Below are 8,465 nucleotides of genomic sequence, written 5' to 3' on the forward strand. Positions count from 1 at the left end.
GTGATGAAAGAGACTGAGGACGACTTGGGCAACAAGGAACTGAGTAAGAATTCATGTTTGGCATTGCCAGGGGAAGCTTGCGAACAGCACAGGTGTTAGGTGCAGCTGTATACAACTTACTGACCAGAAGGTTCCAGCACTGCCTTGTTGTCAACCCCCAACAAGCCCCACATAAAGCAGCAGGAGCAAACCCAACAGAAACAGCTGAAAGTAACAAAAGCACTGTGTGGAACGTCGCACTGGGGAACAGCTGCATCCTGAGTTAGTCCGACGAGCGCGGCGATGCCAGGGACCTGCTGACGGCTTCCCCCGCTCAGCCGCCGTGGAGCCGGGTCTGACAGAACCCATGTCGGCGGCTTCTGGAGCTACCGGGACTGAAACAAGGGGCCGGGGAGCGGCGCTGTGCGGAGCTCGGGCACCACCGTCCCGGAGGCCACCGGGAGGGCAGGTGGCCGCAGCCCAGGCCTGAGGCCCAGCACAAGGGTAGGTCCAGCCTGGGGAGGCGAGGGCAGCCAGGGGCCTCTCAGTACAGCTGCTGCGGCTTCGGAAAGCCAAAGATTTTGCTTTGTTGGGTTTTTTTTCTCTGAAAATGGAGAGTTTCCTGAATTTTCAATTTCCTGTCCTGAATTGTGATGAACAGTTAGAATTTCCCACGGATGGCAATATTGTATGTGATCTGCTGTCAGTCAGCACAGAGCACATGTGGTCTGTAGCTGTACTGCAGGCGGCACAGTGAAACCCATGATTGAGGCATGAGAATACTATTGTAAATTAAACAAGAATGCATAATTAATAACCAAAATAAAAGAATGAATCACATTAACCAGTAAAAGAGGATGCACTAAACCAAGACTAAACAAGGGAACAATTTAGCTCATACAGTAGGATACACAATTGACTTCAAAAGTGATTCTACTCGATCGTTTGCCCAGTAATTATGTTAATTCACATCCACGGTAGTTTCCAGGGAGTATAGTTCAGTTCCAGTCATGCAGGGTTTGCTGAAGGATCTGGCAAGTTCCTTACAGTCAGCTTTGTTAAGTGCATATCCCACTTCCTGACATAGTCCTCTAGACAGCAAAATCATCACATAAACTGTGCCAGTTCCACATGACTTCATCCCTGTCTCTGTTGTTCTCCTCTGGGACAAACAGCGCGTCAGGACTCGATATCCCCCTGCTACTCATCCACCTGCACTTCAGTGAAACTACTTACATGCCTGAGGTTGAGCATGAATTTAAGCCTTTCACTTCTTCATGGCCTTTACCGTCGTCTGTTGTCTCCTTCAGTGATTCATCCATCCTTTCCTCTGCACTGCCTCTTCAGGATGGAAATCTTTTCATCCATTAACTACTATCAGAGAGTTGGTCAGTTCCAGGTGCTGGAAAGTTCACAGGGTCTCTGTGCAAGCAAAGGAGAAAGTCCTGTAAATCTGTGAGTCACACTGCTGTCACCTGTGACAGTAAATGTATGTGATACTGGGAATTAAAAGAAACTCTTTGCACAAGATCTTCTATTTCAATGAGCTTCACGTGATGTGGTCCTTTGAGTTCGGTCGTTTTACAGCCATTCCTCCTGCTTAAAAACTGCTGGAGCTTCTTTCCCCCCCCCCCCATAAGCTCTTGTAAAAATTTTTAACCTGTTTCATCATTTTAGTCTAGAGCAGCAAACCACTTCCGTGAAAAATTTCAGGTAAAGAAGATAGATTCTTTTTCACAGAAAGTTCTTCAGAAGAATAGTTCCTGTAGCAGAGATGCAGCTGGGGTGGGCTGTGACGGCCGCCTGAAACCCGCTCCCCCAGAGGAGCTGAACCCAGGGACACACCGTCCCGCACGGCCTCTCCTCTGCCTCTGCCGGAGCCCCCCGTGTCCCCCCGTGTCCCCCCGCTCCCGCATGGGGCCGTCCCGTTCCATCACCCCCCGGGCGGTGCCTGCCCGGGGCTGGCGGGTCACGCCGGGTACCCCCAGCAGCATCCCACCCCCCCGTCCCGAGGTCCCTCACAGCCGCGCGGGCCGCCCCATCGAAGGGAGGGGAAAACAAACTTCTCAGAAGTTTCTGTTTTTCGGATGTAACCGAGAAAATAACCCCAAGGGAGCGCCGGCCGGCCTCGCCGAAAGGGAGCGCCCAGGGACCGACCGGCTGCGGCAGCACAGAAACGGGTGAAGGCGGGATCGGCCCGCGCAGGCTCCGCGCGGGGGGCCAGGACGGGACGAGCGGGGCGGGCAGCGGCGGGGCAGCGGCCCCCGGGGAAGCCCGTCGAGGGGGTGCCGGCCCCGGGGCTCCCGCGGCGGCGGCTGGGGCGGGGGCTGAGCCCCACGGCCGGCACCCGCTCGCCTCCCCCCGCCGGGAGCCTTGCCGGGGCACGGAGGCGGGCGGGGGGGGGGGGGGGGGGCGGGGGAGGGGGCCAGGGCTGCCGGCAGCGGCCCCCGCCCCCGCCGGAGGCAGGCCGGAGGCACGGGGGGCCGGGGGCGGCCGCAGCCCCGGCCCCGTGAGGAGGCGTCAGGCGCGGGAGCTCCACTCGCGCCCGGACCCGGCGTCGTATAAATGGGGGGCGGCGGCGGCGGCGGCGGCAGCGCTTCGCCCAGACGGAGCCGGAGCCGGCCCGCAGCGGAGGGCGGCTCGGCGACACCGGCGGCGGCGGCACCGTCGGTGGCACCGGCACCGGCAGCGGCGGCGGCACCGGCCCCGGCACGATGGGCGGCGGCGGCCCGCGGCGGCCCGGCGCTCTGCCGCTGCTGGCGCTGGCGCTGCTGGCGGCTCAGGGCGGCGCGGCCCCGCTGCAGCCCGGCGGCTCCCCCGCGCTCACCAAGATCTACCCCCGCGGCAGCCACTGGGCTGTGGGTAAGTCTCCGTTCCGCCCGGCAGCCCGCCCGGACCGACCCTCCCTCCCTCCCTCCGCCCGCGCCTCGCCCCGCCCGGCGCCGCGCCGCCCCGACGGCTCCCCGTGCCCCCGGGGACAGCGGCTCGGCTGCCGCGGCCGGGAGCGGGGGAGACACACACGACAGTCCGGCGTCCGGGAGGGCTTCCCGGGCCGCCTGCGCTGTCCGCAACGTCGCCCCCGCCCCGACGGGCGCTCGCCGGTACCGGGCGGCGCTGCCCCGAGGAGCCGCGGGCGCGGAGCAGCGCTGCCGCGGAGGCCATCGGCGTCCCGGCCAGCCCCGGCCTCCGCCGCTGCGCCCCGCGGTTGTGCGGGGCAGAGGGCGCGGGGTAACCCCGCTTTCTCCGCCACCTTGGACGTGTTTGTTCGCTGATGGTGCTCCTGCCTTCCCTCGGGGGTGCGGGAACCCAGCAGCCCCCGGCACCCCAGGGCACAGCCGCACCTCGGGGAGCCCTGGCCCCCGCCGGGCCCGGGGCACTCAGCCCGCAGGAGGCTTCTCCCCTTCCCTCCTTTGCAGCCAAAAGCCGACTGTGATTTCATTTCGGTGACAGTGAAGTGTCAAAAGTGCGTCCAGTTTAGCTCCCAGAAGGGCACTGGAACTCGGGTTCCCACATCCCGTGTCAAGGCAGGGGAAGTCTAAAACCTGCAGCTTCTCCACCTGCTTCTTATTCCAGCAAATCTGACCAGGTCCCTCGCCCAAGCTCCAGGCAAAATGCTTGGTCATCTCTGCCCCCCTCTCAGCAACGTTTTCTCTGACAACGTAGCATGAGAGACAGAGGCAGTAATTGTGTGGGACACTGTGACAAAATCTCCAGTCCCAGTTGTGTTTCAACTTTGACATCATCTGACCCCTTCCCTTCCCTCCACACAGTCAGTAACAACTTCAGCTGATGTTTGAACAATCAAACCTATACCTGTTTTGGTTAAGTTCATGCTACTGTCATTGTTGTTACAGGACATTTAATGGGGAAAAAGAGCACTGGAGATTTTCCCTATGTTTATGAAGAAGAAAACAAGACACCATTTTCGGCATTACCTGAAAATATCAAGCAGCTGGAAGACTATCTGCAGTGGGAAGAAATCTCAAAATATTTGCTACGGCTGCTGGAAGGGAATGAAAATAAAAGTGCTCACTTTTTAAAAGGCGGGCTTCCCTGGTACACCAGGAACACCTGGGAGACAGATGACAATAGCAGTTGGAAAGATGTAAGTAAGATAAAACCTGTAAAAGCACTCCGTATGTTCAAATTGCGTTTTACAGCTTCCTCTAGCTTGTGGATTGTCCAGAAAAGTAGCAGAAATGCATCTTGTGCACTGGTCATTCAGTAAAGTAAGACTCTTGATTATGGATTGCCACCCACAGATTGTATTTTTTATGAATTAATTTGCTACTGGGCATAAGCCTAGCAAGCACTAAGTCTGTATTCCCGTTAGGTTTGCTCGGTTGTTTCATTCTTCTCGTTTCTAGCTCTTCATGCTCAGATGACCACGTCAGCACCAAGTTCTGTATTAACGCAGCAAAACCAAGCCAGTGTGAAAAACGGGTGTGGATGTAGAGGGCAGGAGGCAGGTGAAGTGTGGTGTGTATCAGGCCACATGACACCAACTGTGTCCCTTGGCTGCTGTGCCGCTGCCCGTACCTGTCTGGCTGTGAGGTGCTGCCCGTCCGTGGAGAGAGCAGTTGGGGCCCAGAGGTTCTTCTGCTCCCATCTTTGTCTTTGTCCCGTGCAAGTCTTGTCCCCCGGCTGATGGTGCTGGCCATTACTGTGGTCATCCGGGGTCTTGCAAAATGAGTATGTGGCTACTGATAAGCTGTAATGTGTGCCTGGGACCCACCTCCTCTTCCCTTGTACTTATTAGCACAAGACTTTGGAACAGGTTCACCCCAATTCTTTTGGAAAATCCTACAAAATACCCTTGGAAGGATATCAGTCAGGTTTTACAGAAAGTAATCAGGGTCTAAAGGACATAATGTAAATTGCAGAATTCACTAGAAAATCCCTTTCTTTGTAATGTTCCAGGTACAGTAATGGTGATATAGCTGCAGAATTCTTTTGGGTGACATTGAAATAGAATAAAAAGATTAATACACCCCCTTAAAGACATTAATGTGAAGATTTTTTCCTTCCCATATTCTACTGTAATATGATGTAATTAATATTCCTGGGCTAACTTCAGCCCAGTCTCCCTCATGAAATTCTGGTGCAAAGTCAGTGAGTACTTTGTTTTTGACTTGAATATGGGTAAAAATTTACCCCTTAAATTAAGCTGTGATTTAAGTCTCCTACACCACTGGTATGAATGCTGTCCCTAGGTTTCTTTCTGGCTATGGCTTTATGACAATGATACTTATAATAAGTGTGATTAATACTATCTAAAAAAGAAACTATTTCATCTTCAGCTCTGCAGTGTGCAGCTTTGTAATCAGATCAGATGAACAAATTCCATTATGCTATGTAAAGAGGTCTAAAAGTGTGTCTAAAAGTATCTGGTAATAAATCAGATTTATGAAGGCTGAAAGTTGCCTCCGGTAAGTTGAATCATATCCATATGTATATACATTTATGCTAAATTAATACCTACATTTTTGTGGTCAGACATTGAACATATATGTGGAATAATGAGATTATTGCCTTAAATATCCAGATTGCTCCAATGATTAGTTAAAAAATCATGTCTTTCATGTGACTAAAATATAGGACAACTTGCAGAACCTCATTTTGCCATAGAACCTTTGATTTCCAGCATTCAGCAGTTACTTTGTCTCCATCTTGAAGTAAAACATAATCATGAAGGTAGTCCGTAACCTGTGCTTTCCTACTGTTGGCCACAAGTACCTGATTATATGCGGTCTGGGTAAGATACGATGTATTATTTTTCCTTTGGCTTCAGAAAGTAAAAACCCAGCACCTGGAAGTTAAGCTATGTATCTTCTTGAGATCTGCCTTCCAGATGAAGACAACCTGAAGATCAAAAGGAATGTGCTTTACTTTTTTCAGGGTTGTAATAGTTTCCTAAACATTTAAAGAATTAGAATCATTATTTTTAGTAAAGGAGGCCTGGTTTATTTATAAAGGTGGAATTCTGGTATACATATGAAATTCAGTCATACATGTATGCAGTGATACAGGAGCACAAATGGCCTTTGAATTTTGATTCTGTAGGTTTTTCTGGATGTGAGGGGTTCCACGTTGCACAAACTTTGGGTGGACAACAGCTTTGTTTAAGGTGCCACTGTGTCACAGCTCGTGAAGGTGTCCCTGTGCAGGAGTGATGAATGGAGCTGCCTGCCCCGGTGGAAGGTGGCCGGGTAGAGTAAACTGACCATGACAGTGCAGTGCCTATGAGAAGTTTGTCCTCGGCATTAAATACTTTTCCAGCCATATTGTGTTTGAGTTTGAAACAGAAACTAATTCTAGGAGGAACCAGACACCGTATTTACAGTGGGTTACTGTTCACTGTGGAATGGGCTGTTGGATTGGGGTACTGAAATGTCACCAAAAAAAGGTAAATCGTGAACCCTACTGTCAGGTGGTGGAATAGCTGTCCCAAGACCCTATCGCCGGCGAGGGGGCTACAACTCTCCGAGGCTGAGCGTGCACTTGCAAAGTCTGTCTCTATGTGCCCACAGGGTTGCGAAGACAGGCTGCATTGTGAGGATAGGTACTAGGAGGAATTTGTTTCATGGACTCTTTCAAATTTAGCTGATTTAATTTAAATTTTTAATTTTAAGTTTAAGATCAGAAATCCCCAAAGCTGGAGGCTGCAGAAGTAAATACAGATGCGTACTTCGGGTAACTCCATTCAGGGTCTTGCTTATTAGCTCCGATTCATGCGGTGCACTGTTCACCACTAATGCGCAGACTGTGCTGTACATTTCTCAAGAATAAAAAAATTCTGTTTGAAAGACTCATCCAGAGCAGAGAAAGTGCTGTAATACACAAATAGTCAAAAAAGCCAAAGAGATGAGCATAATAGTTCTGGGAATTAGGTTTAGGGTGGTGCACCTGAGTTACTTTCTTCTGTTTTCAGTTAATACCAGGCAAATGAAGATCTTGGCTGCTCTTTATTCTGTGAATAAATTACTGTTAAAGTATTTAAAGGTCAGAAGGGAAATCTCTCCTGCAAGTTGGCCTAAGTGTAAAAGTAAGTTGGAAAATGAGCTTCAAATTGTTTCTATGACTTGGCTTTTTAACGCTTAATGAGACACTATATAAATGAGATGGCAGACAGAATTATGTGGGAGAACGACTTTCCTCATTCTTTGGCAGCTGGTTATTATGCTAACCAAGACAAATTAGGTCTGTTTTGGAAAGATTATTAGGAACGTGTGTGTTAGGTGAATACACAGAGCAGATGTGTATTAGGCTTATTAACTTAGTGAATTATTTTTCTCAGGACTGGTCTATAAATAATATTTTCTCTTTTTATTAGATGATGGACTATCTGCTTCAAGTTGTGAATATGAAAGAGAGCACTCCGAGCTGAAGGAAGGCTTCTCAATAGCGAAGAAATGGAATACTTTCCGTAAGAGACTATATTTCACAAGCACTTGATTGTATCAGATAATCAACAAGGTCTCTTTTCTGTAAACAAATTTCCTTTGTGTAAAATATCTAAATACACATATTCTTGTATGTTTCAGCAATGACTAAACTCTCTACTTCATTCATTTTCAAGGTTGCATTTTTCTCACTTGAATGGCTTTGATATATATAATTGTCATGGAAGGGTCTTCCAATTAATTATATGACTTACCTATCTAATCAGTTCATCTCTTAGTTCGAAACTACATGACATTTCAACATTCGCAATAAATAGTACTAATAAAAAGGCTGAGTTTATACTTTTGAGTTAATAAAATGGAAATTGACTGTGCCACAGCTAGCAACAAAGAAACAACAGAATGATTTCTTTTCCACCAAGACTGCTCTTGAAGTGCCCCTTGGCCTGTGCCTGTTTCCAGCCGAGGGGAGCTGACCCGGCCCGACGAGGGGGAGCCCATCTCCCCAGTGGTACCCCGCGGCAGGACCGGCGGGTGCCCCTGGACACCAGGGAGCGCGTTGTCACTGCGAGGGTGACCAGCACCGGCACGGGCTGCCCGGGGGGTGGTGGAGTCTCCATCCGTGGAGACATTCGGAAGCCTGGGGACGGTCCTGGGCAGGTGGAGGAGGCTCCTGGGCGAGCAGGGCGTTGGACGAGGCGACCTCGGGGCCCCTCCCGCCCTCGGCCGTTCTCCGGGGCGCAGAGCGGGCGGAGAGATGAATCAGTCAAACGCCTGGTTTCGCACAAACGCGAATCATCTGTCGAACACCCGGCTCGTCGCAGGGGCCATAAACCTCCGTCCCGGCTTAAACCCCCGCGGGGCTGGGCCGGACCCAGCGCCAGCAGGCGGCGCCCTCGGCCCAGGGACGGGCGCGCGGGCCGAGGGGCGGGGCCGGGCGGGGCGGGGTTCAAACTTCACCCCGCGTCTCCCTTGGGTGCCCGTCGGGCCGAGCGGGCCCGGCACCGGCACGTCGTGTCGCGTTAACCCCTCGCCCGCGCCGGTACGCAGCTCCGATTCCACGTTTCACGGCCTCCCGTGGGG

The 8,465-nt window shown here is 51.8% G+C and overlaps 1 protein-coding gene across 1 annotated transcript; it reads left to right on the top strand.

Annotated features, from left to right (window-relative positions):
* Positions 1 to 2,693: 2,693 nt before the first annotated feature.
* On the top strand, positions 2,694 to 7,374 carry LOC141918101 (gastrin-releasing peptide-like). Its single transcript, XM_074812146.1, has 3 exons — positions 2,694 to 2,841; positions 3,834 to 4,084; positions 7,313 to 7,374. The coding sequence occupies exons 1-3, from the start codon at positions 2,694 to 2,696 to the stop codon at positions 7,364 to 7,366; spliced, it is 453 nt and encodes a 150-aa protein (XP_074668247.1). The 3' UTR covers positions 7,367 to 7,374.
* The last annotated feature ends 1,091 nt before the right edge of the window (positions 7,375 to 8,465 follow it).

The sequence above is a fragment of the Strix aluco genome, chromosome Z (genome assembly GCF_031877795.1).
Source record: "Strix aluco isolate bStrAlu1 chromosome Z, bStrAlu1.hap1, whole genome shotgun sequence".
Lineage (NCBI taxonomy): Eukaryota > Metazoa > Chordata > Aves > Strigiformes > Strigidae > Strix > Strix aluco.

Bases quoted from the DNA above. Each gene is read 5' to 3' on its own strand.
- LOC141918101 (XM_074812146.1), top strand. From the start codon at position 2,694: ATGGGCGGCGGCGGCCCGCGGCGGCCCGGCGCTCTGCCGCTGCTGGCG. The intron at 2,842-3,833 runs GTAAGTCTCCGT...TTGTTGTTACAG, and splicing joins CGGCAGCCACTGGGCTGTGG to GACATTTAATGGGGAAAAAG. The intron at 4,085-7,312 runs GTAAGTAAGATA...TCTTTTTATTAG, and splicing joins ACAATAGCAGTTGGAAAGAT to ATGATGGACTATCTGCTTCA.